This window comes from Saimiri boliviensis, chromosome 2, assembly GCF_048565385.1.
Source record: "Saimiri boliviensis isolate mSaiBol1 chromosome 2, mSaiBol1.pri, whole genome shotgun sequence".
Lineage (NCBI taxonomy): Eukaryota > Metazoa > Chordata > Mammalia > Primates > Cebidae > Saimiri > Saimiri boliviensis.
The window spans coordinates 112,586,071-112,602,631 of record NC_133450.1 but is presented as its reverse complement, the minus strand read 5'-3'; the positions used below and the strand labels follow the sequence as shown (position 1 = coordinate 112,602,631).

The 16,561-nt window shown below is 43.5% G+C and overlaps 1 protein-coding gene across 1 annotated transcript in view; it reads left to right on the top strand.

The window, feature by feature from the left end:
• RTF1 (RTF1 homolog, Paf1/RNA polymerase II complex component) overlaps positions 1–16,561 on the top strand; it is a 75,125-nt gene that overhangs the window by 45,420 nt on the left and 13,144 nt on the right. Inside the window, exons 4-6 of the mRNA XM_003935693.4 lie at positions 1,510–1,714; positions 9,441–9,555; positions 10,781–10,892. Of these exons, the coding sequence (XP_003935742.2) occupies positions 1,510–1,714; positions 9,441–9,555; positions 10,781–10,892 (432 nt within the window). The remainder of the gene's footprint in view (positions 1–1,509; positions 1,715–9,440; positions 9,556–10,780; positions 10,893–16,561) is intronic.

Below are 16,561 nucleotides of genomic sequence, written 5' to 3'. Positions count from 1 at the left end.
ACAAGAGCAAAACTCCATCTCAAAAAAAAAAAGAGAAACTGTCCTCTTTAGGAGAAATTTTTAGGGGTGAAGGGCCATGATCTTTGCAACTACTTTTAATTCAGCAACATAAATAATAAACGTAAATACGTTACTTTTTATATGTTCAGGGAAAGTAAATTAGCACTGGTGGGTAAATCTTAGGGAAAGGATTTATAGGAGTCGAATTATTCTTGCAACTTTTCTGCAGGCCTACAATTTTGTCAAAAAAAAAAAAAATGCATTAAAATAAACTGGGAGGCTAGGCGCCATGGCTTATGCCTGTAATCCCAGCACTTTGAGAGGTTGAGGTGGGCGGATTACCTGAGGTCAGGAGTTTGAGACCAGTCTGACCAACATGGTGAAACCCCATCTTTACTAAACAGTACAAAATTAGCTGGGCGTGGTGGCACATGCCTATAAACTTAGCTACTTGGGAGGCTGAGGCAAGAGAATCAATTGAACCTGGGAGGCAGAGGTTGCAGTGAGCCGAGATTGCACCACTGCACGCAAGCCTGGTGACAGCAAGACTGCAGCTCAAAAAATAGTAATAATAAATAAATTAGCTGGGGCCAGGTGTGGTGGCTCATGCTTGTAATCTCAGCACTGGGAAGCCAAGGTGGGCAGATCACCTGAGGTCAGGAATTCGAGACGAATATGGCAAAACCCTGTCTCTAATAAAAATACGAAATTAGCCAGATTACACCTGTAATCCCAGCTCCTCGGGAGGCTGAGGCAGGAGAATCACTTGAACCAGGGAGGCAGAGGTTGCAGTGAGCCGAGATTGTGCCATCTTACTCCAGCCTGGGCAATAAAAGCAAAACTTCATCTCAAAAAAGAAGTAAAATAACAAACTGATTTTTTTTTTTTTTTTTGAGACGGAGTTTCACTCTTGTTACCCAGGCTGGAGTGCAGTGGCGCGATCTCGGCTCACCGCAAGCTCCGCCTCCTGGGTTTAGGCAATTCTCCTGCCTCAGCCTCCTGAGTAGCTGGGATTACAGGCATGCACCACCATGCCCAGCTAATTTTTTGTATTTTTTAGTAGAGACGGGGTTTCACCATGTTGACCAAGATAGTCTCGATCTCTTGACCTCGTGATCCACCTGCCTCGGCCTCCCAAAGTCCTGGGATTATAGGCGTGAGCCACCGCGCCCGGCCAACAAACTGATTTCTTATTCTAGACTACAGAAGGGTGATGTTGGCCGGGCACGGTGGCTCACGCCTATTATCTCAATACTTTGGGAGGCCGGGGTGGGCCCATCACAAGCTCAGGAGATTGAGACCATCCTGGCCAATCGCTTGAATCTAGGCAGCAGAGGTTGCCGTGAGCCGAGATTACGCCACTGCACTCCAATTTGGCAACAGAGCAAGACTCTGTCTCAAAAAAAAAAAAAAAAAAAAAATAGAGAAGGGCGATGTCACCACTGTGGAGCCACTTGTGTCCTGTCTTCTGTAGCATAGTGTAATCTTGTGTTTGGGCCTTTGTTGCAGGTGAAGTGTCAGATTCTGACAGCAACAGCTCCTCTTCTAGTTCAGATTCAGACTCTTCCTCAGAAGATGAAGAGTTCCATGATGGCTATGGAGAAGACCTCATGGGAGATGAAGAAGACAGGGCCCGTCTGGAACAGATGACAGAGAAGGAGAGAGAGCAAGAACTATTCAATCGCATAGAGAAGAGGGAGGTGTTGAAAAGAAGGTAAAGTTGAGTCCTCATTGCCCCGCTTCCGCCCCTGCCTTTTCTGTTCATTTCTTTTTTTATTATTATTATTATTTTTATTTTTTTATTTAAAGGTGGGGTTTCACCATGATGGCCAGGCTGGTCTTGAACTCCTGACCTCAGGTGATCTACCCACCTCAGCCTCCCAAAGTGCTAGGATTACAGGTGTGAGCCACAGCGCCCGGCTCTGTTCATTTCTTATGTCATACTTCCTCTGTCCTTGACACCTGACCTACATATGGGGACTGGCATTTGGAATTGATTGTTAACATGATGAGAAGCAAATGATGTATTAAATTTTATTCATTATTTACTCAGTGCCACTGGCTTTATTTACTAATATATATCATTCAGAAGGTTTTATTCATAAGACATCATATATGTGCATTATGTAATCTTCACAACAGCTCTGTGAAGTTGGTTATACCATGTTACAGAGGTAGAAGCTTAGGCTTAGAGGCATTAGGTAACTAAAGAGTAAGTTGCATGAAGGGAGAGACTTAGTCCTGTTCGCTCCTCTATTCCTGGTGCCTAGAACAGTGCCTGGCACAGAGGTATGCACTAAATACTCATTGAGTGAAAGAATGAAGAAACTTGTCCAAGGTCATCTAGCTGGCAAGTAGTAGTACTGAATTTCAAACATGGAACCATCTGACACCATAAAACACACTGTGGCCACATCCTCTCCTTCCTCACATTTCCTATTATTTTACCTATTCTGTAACACAAACACTACAAGCAGCATTCTAAAGGGATTACACACTTTGGGAGACTGGAGGATCACCTGAGGTCAGGAGTTCCAGACTAGCCTGGCCAACATGGCAAAACCCTGTCTCTACTAAAAATAGAAAAAAATTAGCTGGACATGGTGCTGCACACTGGTAGTCCCAGCTACTCAGGAGGCTGAGGCAGGCGAATTGCTTGAACCCAGGAGGCAGAGGTTGCAGTGAGCCAAGATTATGCTGCCCGACTCCAGCCTGGGCGACAGAGTGAGACTTTGTCTCTAAATAAATAAATAAACGCAGGGAATTATAGTCTGGACACAGTGGCTCATACCTATAATGCCAGCACTTTGGGAGTCTAAGGTGGGTGGATCGCTTGATTCCAGGAATTCAAGTCCAACCATGACAAAACCTTGTCTCCTCTAAAAAATAGGCATGGCGGCCCATGCCTGTAGTCCTAGGTACTTGGGAGGCTGAGTCAGCAGGAGGATCATTTGAGCCCGGAATGTGGAGTTTGCAGTGAGCTGAGATTGTGCCACTGTACTCCAGCCTGGGTGACAGAGTGAGATCCTGGGTCAAAAAAAAGAGAGGGGAATTACAGAGATTGTTTTTGTCTTGATAAAGATCAGTGCATGATTTGATTTCTTCTGAGTAAAAAGTATTAAGGTAATCATAAGATTACCTTGGTTTTAGAACAGGAATCCAGGAATGATTGAGAGTAACATGGGAACACACCAAATAATATGTAAAAATTAAAGGAAGAAATGGTGTTTAAAGCTTTATATTTTACAGATTGGCTTCAGATTTTTCAAGCTGAAAAATCTTGAAATAATTTTCCCAGGTTGAAATAATTTTCCAAACTTTACATTTGGAGCCCTGTCTTCACTGGATTCAAGACTTAGAATTTCTCCTGATTATGTATGTTAGGTATCTGACTGTCCTCCAGCATAGTTTTTGTATTTTTTTTTTTAAGTCAAAAGTTAAATTGCTTTTTGATATTTACAAGCTGCTTCAGTTTTTTGAACTTTTGCCATATTTTGAATGGAAAACTTTTAAATATGGCAGTAGTTCTTCCTTGTCTCCTAACAGAATTTCAAGGTAAAAATAAACTTGGCTTTTGTCTTGGGAAATAAAATAGCCCTCAGAATGAGGATCCTACCTATTTAATCTCATGAAAGGAAAATAGAAGCATTTTCTTTGGCAGCAGTTTCTTTTCATCTGGGAGTCTTGTTTGTCCCTTCTAGAGACCATATTAAGTATGGTTAGTTATCCTGGAGAAGAATGTTTGGCTTTCAGACAGCAGCAAGCAATAGACATTTGGTTTTTGTTTTGTTTTCCTTTTTGAGAAGGTCTTTTGCTCTTGTTGCCCAGGCTGGAGTGCAGTGGCGAGATCTTGGCTCACTGCAGCCTCCGCCTTTCAGGTTCAAGAGATTTTTGTGCCTCAGCCTCCCAAGTAGCTGGGATTACTGGCGCCTGCCACCATGGCTGGCTAATTTTTGTATTTTTAGTAGAGTCAGGGTTTTGCCTTGTTAGTGAGGCTGGTCTGAAACTCCTGACCTCAGGTGATCCACCTGCCTCAGCGTCCCAAAGTGCTGGGATTATAGATGTGAGCTACTGTGCCCAGACTAGACGTTTGTTTTGAGTGTGAATGCTTCCAAGGTTACCTGTTTTGGAACAAATAGGACTTAATATAACTGTGCTGGAGTTGCCAGATGGTTAGGGATGACTTCTAAAATTTGTATTTCTGAACTGTGGAAAGCATGGCAAGATGCTGTTGTGTAAGGCCAGTAGGTCCTATGACAAAATCACAAAGTAGCTCAAGGGTAATGGATGGCTTGTCTCAAACTTAGTTTTTATGTTTTTCACCATATGTGAATAAGACAGTTGACTGATTCAGTGACTTTATTTTGTATTTTTTTTTAGAGATGAGGTTTCACCATGTTGGCCAGGTGGGTCCTGAACTCTTGATCTCAGGTGATCTGCCTGCCTCAGCCTCCCAAAGTGCTGGGATTACAGGTGTGAGCTACCGCACCCGGCCAATTCAGGGACTTTAAAAAAAATTTTTTTTTTTTTTTTTTTGGATACAGGGTCTGGGTGTCCTCTAGGCTGGAGTGCAGTGGTGTGAGCTTGGTTCATTACAATCTCTACCTCGTGGACTCAAGCCAGCCTCCTACCTCAGCTTCCCAACTAGTGGGGACTACAGGCTACAGGCTACCATGTCTGGCTAATTTTTCTTTTCTTCTGTTTGAGATGGAGTCTCACTCTATTGCCCAGGGTAGAGTGTAGTGACATGATCTCGGCTCACTGCACCTTCTGCCTCCCAGGTTCAAGTGATTGTCCTGCCTCAGCCTCTCATGTAGCTGGACTACAGGCATGTGTCGCACTTCCTGGCTAATTTTTTTTTTTTTTTTTTTTTTTGAGATGGAGTTTTGCTCTTGTTGCCCAGGCTAGAGGGCATTGGTGCAATCTTGGCTCACTGCAACCTCTGTCTGCTGGGTTCAAGCGATTCTCCTGCCTCAGCCTCCTGAGTAGCTGGGACTACAGGTGTGTGCCACCACACCCAGCTAATTTTTTTGTATTTTTGTTTCACCATGTTAGCCAGCCTGGTCTCTATCTTCTGACCTCGTGATCCGCCTACCTCAGCCTCCCAAAGTGCTGGGATTACAGTGAGCCACTGTGCCTTATGTACATGCATGCGTGCATGTGTGTGTATGTATGACAGTCTTGTTCTGTGGCCCAGGCTGGAGTTCAGTGGCACAATCTTGGCTCTTTGCAACCTCCACCTCCCAGGTTCAAGCAGTTCTCCTGCCTCACCTTCCTGAGTAGCTGGGATAACAGATACCCGCTACCTTGCCGAGCTAATTTTTGTATTTTTAGTAGAGATGGTGTTTCACAATGTTGGCCAGGCTGGTCTGGAACTTCTGACCTCAGGTGATCCATCCGCCTTGGCCTTCCAAAGTCCTGAGATTACAGGTGTGAGCCACCGGGCCTGGCCCTTTTTTTTTTTTTTTTTTCAAGAGAGGGATTTTTGCCACGTTGCCCATGCTGGTCTTGGAACTTCTGGCCTCAAGCAATTCATTCACCTCGGCTTCCCAAAGTGCTGGGGTTACATTGAACCACCACCCTCTGCTTCAGTGACTTTTTTTAGTGACTATAAGAATGATTTAGTGTCCTGGTTATTAAGACAGAGGTTCAGAGCCATCATAAAAAATTGGTATTTTTGTAGTTCATTTGTTTACCTTCAGGGCAGTGCAATGTGGCAACTCAGAAATTTCCTGCATCTTTTTTTTTTTTTTTTAAACCTACTCTCACTGTGTCACCAGAATGGAGTACGGTGGTGCGATATCAGCTCACTACAACCTCCACCTCCCGGGTTAAAGCGATTCCCCAGCCTCAGCCACCCAAGTAGCTGGGACTTCAGGCACGTGCCACCACGCCCGGCTGATTTTTTTTGTATTTTAGTAGAGATGGTGTTTCACCATGTTGGCCAGGTTGTCTCGATCTCCTGACCTCGTGAGTCGCCTGCCTTGGCCTCCCAAAGTGTTGGGATTAGAGGTATGAGCCACCACGCCTGGCCTCTGTATCTTTTTTTACTTTAAAACATCTTAATATGGATTGCATTTAATCTTCATAGTCTTTTTTAGGTAAGCACCATTAGCATCCTGTTCTCTAGCCAGCAGCACCAGTAGTGAGATGTCATTTTCAGTTGTTAGATTCTTCATGGGGGCAGGCAGCATAAAAGATAACCTGGTTGTAGAAAGGGCACTGACATTGCCATCAGAAGGTCTGGGTTCGAGTCAGATTCGCTGGCAGGGTGATTGGAGTTAAGTCACTTTCTCTCTTTCTGCCTCAGCTTCCTCCTCAGGGGTTGTTGTAAACCTCAGTTGAGATGATATACATAAGAACATTATGTAAATGTTAACTATCACTAACTGTACAAAATAACTTTGATTAAAATAACCACTTAAAGTATATTATTCACTGGTCTTTATATGTCCACAGAGTAGTACAATCATCACCACAATTAATTCTAGAGCATTTTATCACTCCTCTCTTCCCCTATAAGCCTCCCAGCCCTAGACAACCACTAGTCTCCTTTCTGTCTCTAGATTTGCCTAGTCTGGATGTTTTTATTGTTGTTGTTATCGAGACACAGTCTTGTTCCATTGCTCAGGCTGGAGTGCTGTGGCATGATCATAGCTCACTGAAGCCTCAACCTCCTGTGTTTAAGTAGTCCTCCTGCCTCAGCCTCCCAAGTAGCTGGGACTATAGGCTGGTGGCACCACTTGGCTAATTAATTTTTAGTAAAGATGAAGTTTTGCTATGTTGTCTGTGCTGGTCTTGAACTCCTGGCCTCAAGCAGTCCTTCTGCCTCGGCCTCCCAAAGTGTTAAGATTATAGGTATGAGCCATGCTCGACTTGGATACTTGATATAAATGGAATCATAATATGTAGTCTTTTGTGACTGACTTCTTTCACTTAGTATGTTTTTGAGGTTTATCTATTAGCATGCATTAGTACCTTCCTTTTTTTTTTTTTTTTTTTTTTTTTTTGAGACGGAGTTTCGCTCTTGTTACCCAGGCTGGAGTGCAATGGCGCGATCTCGGCTCACCGCAACCTCCGCCTCCTGGGTTCAGGCAATTCTCCTGCCTCAGCCTCCTGAGTAGCTGGGATTACAGGCATGCGCCACCATGCCCAGCTAATTTTTTGTATTTTTAGTAGAGACGGGGTTTCACTGTGTTGACCGGGATGGTCTCGATCTCTCGACCTCGTGATCCACCCGCCTCGGCCTCCCAAAGTGCTGGGATTACAGGCTTGAGCCACCGCGCCCGGCTAGTACCTTCCTTTTTTTTAATGGATGAGTAATATTCCATTGTATGTATATACCACATTTTATTCATCCACCTATTGATTAATATTTGTGGTGTTTTCACCTTTTTGCTATTGTGACTAGTGCTGCTGTGAACATTTATATACAGCAATTTGAGTACCTAGTTTTAGTTCTTTTGGGTGTATACTTGAAAGTAGAGTTGCTGGCTCATATGGTAACTAACTTTTTGAGAAACTGCAGCTGCACTGTCTTAGATTCCCACCAGCAATAAGTGTTCTAATTTCTCTACATCTTCACTAACACTTTAACACTTGGCATTTTCCTTTTTTTTTTTTTGAGACAGGGTCTCGCTCTGTCACCCAGGCTGGAGTTCAGTGGTATGATCAATTTCCTGGGCTCAAGCAGTTCTCCCACCTCAGTCTGCCAAGCAGCTGGGACTACAAGCATGCACCACCACACCTGGCCAGTTTTTAAAATTTTTGTGGAGACAGGGTCTCACCATGTTGTCCAGGCTGGTCTCCAACTCCTTGGCTCAAGTGATCCTCTTGCCTTGGCCTCCCAAAGTGCCTTAATTACAGGTGTGAGCCACCATGCCTGGCCTCCCTTTTTGTGGTAATAGCTATCCTAAGGATTGTGAAGTGGTCTTTCATTGTGTTTTGTTGTTTTTTGTTTTTGTTTTTTTGAGATTGAGTCTCACTCTGTCACCAGGCCAGAATGCAATGTGACAGATGAATACAGCAATATCCTATATATATTCTATATATTCTCTCTTGCTCTTTTTTTTTTTTGAAATGGAGTCCCGCTCTTTTGCCAGGCTGGAGTGCAGTGGCACGATCTTGGCTCACTGCAACCTCCGCCTCCCAGGTTCAAGCGATTCTCCTGCCTCAGCCTTCCGAGTAGCTGGGATTACAGATGCACACCACCATACCCAGCTAATTTCTGTACTTTTAGTAGAGATGAGGTTTCACCATGTTGGCCAGGATGGTCTCCATCTCTTAACCTGGTGATCCATCTGCCTTGGCCTCCAAAGTGCTGAGATTACAGGCATGAGCCACCGTGCCTGGCACATGTTCTCTCATTTATTTTTATTATTATTATTATTATTATTTTTAGTAGAGGCAAGGTTTCACCATGTTGGTCAGGCTGGTCTCAAACTCCTGACCTTGTGATCCACCCACCTCGGCCTCCCAAAGTGTTAGGATTACAGGCGTGAGCAACCGAGCCTGGCCGTTCTCTCGTTTAAAATATATTCCCCCCTCAGCCGGGCGCGGTGGCTCACGCCTGTAATCCCAGCACTTTGGGAGGCTGAGGCGGGTGGATCACGAGGTCGAGAGATCGAGACCATCCTGGTCAACATGGTGAAACCCCGTCTCTACTAAAAACACACAAAAAAAGTAGCTGGGCATGGTGGCGCTTGCCTGTAATCCCAGCTACTCAGGAGGCTGAGGCAGGAGAATTGCTTGAACCCAGGAGGCGGAGGTTGCGGTGAGCCAAGATCGCGCCATTGCACTCCAGCCTGGGTAACGAGCAAAACTCCGTCTCAAAAAAAAAATAAATAAATAAAAATAAAATAAAATAAAATAAAATAAAATATATTCCCCCCTCAAAAAAAAAAAAGTGAGCCGGGCACAGTGGCTCACGCCTATAATCCCAGCACTTTGGGAGGCCGAGGCGGGTGGATCACAAGGTCAAGAGATCGAGATCATCCTGGTCAACATGGTGAAACCCCGTCTCTACTAAAAATACAAAAAATTAGCTGGGCATGGTGGCACACGCCTGTAATCCCAGCTACTCAGGAGGCTGAGGCAGGAGAATTGCCTGAACCCAGGAGGCGGAGGTTGTGGTGAGCCGAGATTGCGCCATTGCACTCCAGCCTGGGTAACAAGAGCGAAACTCCATCTCAAAAAAAAAAAAAAAAATATATATATATATATATATATATTTTCCAACTTAATGCATTAAATGTTTTATATTTTATTGTAATTAACATATCAAGTATTTTTAATGTACTCATAATAAGGTACATCAGAGTTTCTTGCAGGAAAGCCAAAATATCTATTAGGTCCTTTCCCTTAGTTCTTTTCTCCTATCTAGTAGAAATTAGTTTTTACATACATTTCATTGCTACTTAAAAACCAAATCTTTTAACCAGATTTGAAATCAAGAAAAAGCTAAAAACAGCCAAAAAGAAAGAAAAGAAAGAAAAGAAGAAAAAGCAAGAAGAGGAGCAAGAAAAGAAAAAGCTGACACAGATTCAAGAATCTCAGGTAGGAGACTCAGTTTTCCTCTTTGTCCAAAGAATAACCTCTGTTTTGAATGTGTGTGTGTGTAAGTGTGTAAGTAAAAGGTGTGTTTACATTAATTAGCTTAAGTTTATTAGTACAAGACTTGTGACATTGTTTCGTTAATCTCTGGACATATCTTGGTGTTTCACCATCAGCTGTAGTATTTAACTCCTTAGCACTTTTTCCTTTCTTTTCCTTTTCTTTATTTTTCCCCTTCTGTTTCTTTGCCTCCTTTTTTCCTTGTCTCCTTTCTTTCCCTTCTTCCTTTTCTTCCTTCGTTCCCTTTCTTCTTTCCTTCCTTTCTTTTTTCCTTTCATAGACAGGGTCTCACAATGTTGCCCAGGTTGGAGTACAGTGGCTATTCACTGGCATAATCGTAACACGCTGTAGCCTCAAACTCCTACTCTCATGCAATCCTCCTGAGTGGCTGGGACTACAGGCATATGCCACTGTGCCTGGCTTTCAATGAAGTCTGCATTTGAAAAGCAGCCCTCAGCTGTAGTGACTCTCATCTGTAATCCAAGCAGGCAGATCCCTCAAGGCCAGGAATTTGAGACCAGTCTGGCCAACGTTGCAAAACCACATTTCTGCTAAAAATACAAAAATTAGCCAGGCATCGTGGCTTATGCCTTTAATCCCAGCTACTGGGGAGGCTGAGGCACAAGAATTGTTTGAACCTCAGAGGTGAAGGTTATAGTGAGCTGAGATTGTGTGATGGCACTCCAGCCTGGGCAGAAGAGTGAGTCTCTGTTTAAAACAAAAAAGCAGCCCACTAGTGATTGAGCATCCCTTAGGGAAAAGTTGGTAAACAACCTGTCCTAGGTAGCCAGATGCTTATGCTATTTACTTAGATGTTTGTCATCCTAGACTTGGTATAAATATATCTGGGAAAATAATCTCTGTGTTTATCATCTAAAACTTTTTTGATAATACTAACAAATACTAGCTATGTTCTAGCATTTTTCTTCCAGAAAGAGTTTGTTCGGATAATTCTTGAACTTGATTTTAGGCATTTTAGACAGGGCTTCTTTACTGCTGTATTCTCTTTGTCCACAAGAGGATGCTCTCTCTCCTTATACTACAAGCTGTAAGTTTCTGCAGCCCATATAGATTGACATTGGAGGACTAAATGAATTAAGTGTTGGATTTAGAGAATCTTATCAGCTGTTAGTAAAAAGGGTCATCCTATATATCCTTTCCTTCCTAGGTAACATCCCACAACAAGGAACGGCGTTCCAAGCGGGATGAAAAATTAGATAAGAAATCTCAAGCCATGGAGGAGCTAAAAGCAGAGCGAGAAAAACGGAAGAACAGAACAGGTAAGTGGGGGAAATGTAATGGCTACTTTGTGTCTTTGATCATAGGATTTGACTTCTTGGTGTCTTTGGGTTTTTTTTGAGACGGAGTCTCACTCTGTTGTTGAGGCTGGAGCACAGTGGCACCATCTCGACTCGTTGCAGCCTCTGCCTCCCATTTTCAAGCGATTCTTCTGCCTCAGCCTCCTGAGTAGCTGGGACTATAGGCACACGCCACCATGCTCGGCTAATTTTTGTATTTTTTGTATTTTTTTTTTTTTTTTGAGACGTAGTTTCGCTCTTGTTACCCAGGCTGGAGTGCAATGGCGCAATCTCGGCTCACCGCAACCTCCGCCTCCTGGGTTCAGGCAATTCTCCTGCCTCAGCCTCCGGAGTAGCTGGGATTACAGGCACGCGCCACCATGCCCAGCTAATTTTTTGCACCTTTAGTAGAGACGGGGTTTCACAATATTGACCAGGATGGTTTCAATCTCTGGACCTCGTGATCCACCCGCCTCGGCCTCCCAAAGTGCTAGGATTACAGGCTTGAACCACCGCGCCCGGCCATATTTTTTTTTTTAAGACAGGGTTTCACCGTGTTGGTCAGGCTGGTCTTGAACTCCCAACCTCAGGTGATCCACCCACCTTAGCCTCCAAAATGCTTGGATCACAAGCATGAGCCACCACGCCCTGCCTAATTTTTGTATTTTTAGTAGAGATTTGGAGTTTCACCATATTGGCCAGGCTTGTCTTAAACTCCTTACCTCATGATCTGTCTGCCTCAGCCTCCCAAAGTGCTGGGATTATAGACGTGAGCCACAGCACCCGGCCTTTTTTTTTTTTTTTCTTTTTTTTTCCCCAGTTAGACAGAGTTTCACACTGTCACCCAGACTGGAGTGCAATGGTGTGATCTTGGCTCATTGCAACCTCTGGCTCCTGGGTTTATGTGATTTTCCTGCCTGAGCCTCCCAAGTAGCAGGGATTACAGGCACACACCACCACACCTGGCTAATTTTTTGTATTTTCAGTAGAGATAGGTTTTCACTATGTTGGCCAGACTGGTCTCAAACTCCTCACCTCATGATCCACCCACCTTGGCTTCCCATACAGTCATGAGCCACTGTATTCGGCCCCTTGTGTCCATTTTTTTTTTTTTTTCCCAAGATGGGATTTCACCATGTTGGTCAGGCTGGCCTCCCGCCTTGGCCTCCAAAGTGCATGGATTACAAGCATGAGCCACCTCGCCCGGCCCCTTGTGTCCATTTTTATTTCCTCTCTTTTTAAGTCTTTCTCATATAAAATTCCAACATATACCAAGAATAATGTAATAAACATCCACCCATCATCCAGCCTTAGGAGTTAGCTCATGGCCAATCTTGTTAAATCTATAATCCTTTCATCAGATTATTTTAAAGCAAATACCAGCATCATTATATTTTAACTATAAATATTTCTTTTTCTTTTTTTCTTTGAGATGGAGTGTCTGTCGCCCAGGCTAGAGTACAGTGGTGCAATCTCAGCTCACTGCAACCTCTGCTGCCCAGGTTCAGTCTATTCCCCTGCCTCAGCCTCCCGAGTAGCTGGGCCACCACACCAAGCTGATTTTTTTTTTTGTAGTTTTTAGTAGAGATGGGGTTTCACCATTTTGGCCAGGCTAGTTTTGAACTCCTGACCTCATGATCCACCCACCTTGGCCTCCCAAAGTGCTGGTATTACAGGCGTGAGCCACCGGCACCTGGCCAACAATAAATATTTCAATATGTTTCTCAAAAATATAAGTCCTTTTCTTTTCAACCTAACTATAATACCATTATCATCCCTAAAAATAATAATTCTTTATTAAATATCTAGTCGATGTTCAAATATTTCTGTTTGTGTTATAATTTAAAAAACAATAATTGGATCACTTGAATCAGGATCTTAAAGTCCATACATTGTGAATTGTTAATATGTCACTTAAGTCATTTAATCTGTTTTTTCCCCAGTCTCTTTTTGCCCTGCCTTGCAGCTTATTTGCTGAAGAAACTGGATCATTCGTCTTCTGGTTTCTCACGATGCTGACTGCATTTCATTGTTGCTGAATGTGTTTCTAGTGCCTTTAGTTTTCTATAAATGGGTAGTTAGAGCTACAGAATTGGTCAGATTTGGGTTTGTTCTGTTATCATCTTTGCTGCTTCTTGGGGAAGGCTGGTTTTTAGGTAGTGGTATGTATTTCCATCAGGAGACACATACCTGATTGTCTCTCAGTTTGTGATGTTAACAATCCTATCAGTTAGCTCTTACCACAATAATGTGAAGTGACAAACCAACTCCTGTTCCTATTCATGCATCCGAAGTTCAACTACATTTCAGCTGCCTGATAGCATGAATACAGCTGGAATTATCTCCAAGCTACAGGTGGTAGCAGGTTGGTTCTACCTCTCTCTTGCTCCCTGGGCCAATAAAACCCAGGCACTTTTATGTGGTGATGACAGAAAAAGGAGCAAGCAAAGTCACATGTGCCTCTTAAGGCCTAGACTTGGAATTGACACGGTGTCACAATGGGGCCAGGAAGAATGACTAAGGCACATAGCAAAGGGCATGGGTATAGAGAGGGGTGAAGAATTAGAAAGGATAATGTGGCGGCCGGTCGCAGTGGGTCACACCTGTAATCCTAACACTTTGCGGGGCTGAAGCGGGAGGATCACCTGAGGTAAGGAGTTTTAGACTACCAGCCTGGCAAACGTGGTGAAACCCCATCTCTACAAAAAATACAAAAATTAGCCAGGTGTGGTGGCGCTAGCCTGTAATCCCAGCTCCTTGGGCGGCTGACTCAGGAGAATCCCTTGAACCTGGGAGCCAGAGGTTGCAGTGAGCCGAGATTGCGCCACCACACTCCAGCCTGAGCAACAGAGTGAGACTCTGTCCCAAAAAAAAAAAAAAAAAAAGGATAATATGTGGCTGAGTGTAGTGGCTCACGCTTGTAATTCCAGTGCTTCAGGAGCCCGAGGCATGAGGATTACTTGAGGCCAGGAGTTTCAGACCAGCCTGGCCAACATGGTATAACCCCATCTCTACTAAAAATACAAATATTAGCCAGGCCATGTACAGTGGCTCACACCTGTAATCTCAGCACTTTGGGAGGCCAAGACAGGTGGATCACTTGAGGCTAGGGATTTAAGACCATCCTGGCCAACATAGTGAAAGCTTATCTGTACTAAAAATACAAAAATTATCCAGGCCTTTTGGCACATGCCTGTAATCCCAGATTCTTCTGGGGCTGATGCACGAGAATCACTTGAACCCAGGAGGTAGAGGTTGCAGGGAGCCTTGATCGTACCACTGCTTTCCAGCCTGGGAGACAGAGTGACACTCTGTCTCAAAAAAAAGGAAAGAAATAATAATGTGTTCTGTTGTAGCCATTGATAGTCATTACCTAGATAATTTAATTCATTAGGAGTTGCAAAGTGGTGATATTTCTAATTTATCATTCTTTCTTCATTCATTATCTAGCCTGCTTCTATAAAGAGAAACTTCCAATCAGCTATTTAGTTACCCCCTAGGCACATTTTGAATAGGAAAGGCAAGATAAATGCTTGATTCATTTTCCTTTTATTTACCAGTTTTCAAAAGAATGAGATAATTCCTGGAAGGATACAGTGACTCACATGTGTAATTCAAGAGCAGCCTGGGCAACATAGTAAGATCCTGTCTCTGCAGTATTTTAAAACAGACAGAGAAAGATAGTTCTTACCAACTTCCAAAGATGATTGATGAGTTTTATTTACTTTAAAAATCCTTGTGAACACATGGATTTTAACATACTTTATGTGTTTTAATACATTGCAGCCTCCCTTCCTTCCTTCCTTCCTTCATTTTCTTTCTGTCTTTTTTTTTTTTTTTTTTTTTTTTTTTTGAGACAGGATCACTCTGTCACTCAGTCTGGAGTGCAGTGGCATGATTGTGGCTCAACCTTTCAAGTCTAGGCCTTAAGAGGCATGTGTGTCTTTGCAACCTTCACCTCCCATGTTCAAAGGATTCTCCCACCTCAGCCTCCTGAGTAGCTGAGACTATAGGCGTGCACCACTGTACCTGGCTATTTTTTTTTTTTTTTTTTTTTTTTTGAGACGGAGTCTCACACTGTCACCCAGGCCAGAGTGCAGTGGCACAATGTCAGCTCACTGCAACCTCTGCCTCCCGGGTTCACTCGATTCTCCTGCCTCAGCCTCCTGCGTAGCTGGGATTACAGGTGCACACCACCACACCCAGCTAATTTTTTGTATTTTTAGTAGAGACAGGATTTCACTGTGTTGTCCAGACTGTTCTCAAACTCTTGACCTTGTGATCCTCCAACCTTGTACTCCCAAAGTGCTGGGATTACAGGCATGAGCCACTACACCTGGCCTTTTTTTTTGTATTTTTAGTAGAGCTGGAGTTTCACCATGTTGACCAGGCTGGTCTTGAACTCGTGGCCTTAAATGATCTGCCTGCCTTGGACTTCCAAAGTGCTGAGATTACAGGCATGAGCCACCACTCCCAGCCTAAAATTTTTTATATTATTGTTTTTTTCTTTTTAAAACATAAGTACACAGATTCACCTCCCATCTTAGATTAATGGTATAATGATAGCACCCTAGGCACACTTTTCTCTCTCTTTTTTTTAGACAGAGTCTCATCTGTTGCCCAGGCTGGAGTGGAGTGGTGTGATCTCCACTCACTGCAACCTCTGCCTCCCAGGTTCAAGCAATTCTCCTGTCTCAGCCTCTTGAGTAACTGGGATTACAGGCACCCACCACCACACCCAGCTAATTTTTTGTATTTTTATTAGAGGTGGCGTTTCGCCATGTTGATGAGGCTGGTATTGAACTTCTGACCCCGGGATCCACACCCCTCAGCCTTCCCAAGTGCTGGGATTACTGACGTGAGCCACCATGCCCTGCCTATACACACTTTTCTCTCTACGTTGCTTTTTTCTGTTTTTTTTTAATTTTCTTTTCTTTTTCTTTTACTCAAATCAAAAGGATTTTCCCAGCACGTCTACCTTGCTTTTTTCACTTAACTGTGTATCTTAGAGATCACTACTGAGTTTTTATAGAGAGCAGCCATCAGCAACAGGCTTTCTGTTTTTGTAAATGAAATTTCACTGGAAATTTCAATACCTATTTGTTTACATATTATGTTTGGCCGTTTTTTATAGCTACAATAGCAAAGCTGAGTAATTGAGGCAGTGACCATATGAATCACAAACCTAAAATAGTTTCTTTCTGGCTGAAACAAACAAAAAGAAACATTTCTGACTCAGGGTGTACTGTTATGTTGTGTTCCTTTGTCGGGGGTGGTTAGTGCTCATTCTTTTTGTTTTTTTTTGTTTTTTTGTTTTTTTTTTTTGAGGTGGGATCTCACTGTTACCGAGGCTGGAGGTTAGTGGCTCAATCTCAGCTTTCTGCAGCCTCTGCCTCCCGGGCTCAAACAGTTCTCCCACCTCAGCCTCCCAAATAGCTAGGACCACAGGTGCATGCCACCACTCCTGGCCAATTTTTTGTGTTTTTGGTAGAGATGCAGAGTCACCATGTTGCCCAGGCTGGTCTCAAACCCCTGAGCTGAAGTAACCTACCCACCTCGACCTCCTGAAGTGCTGGGATTACAGGCATAAGCCACTGTGCCTGGCCATATTCTTTTTTTTTTTTTCTTTGACAGAATCTCACTCTGTCACC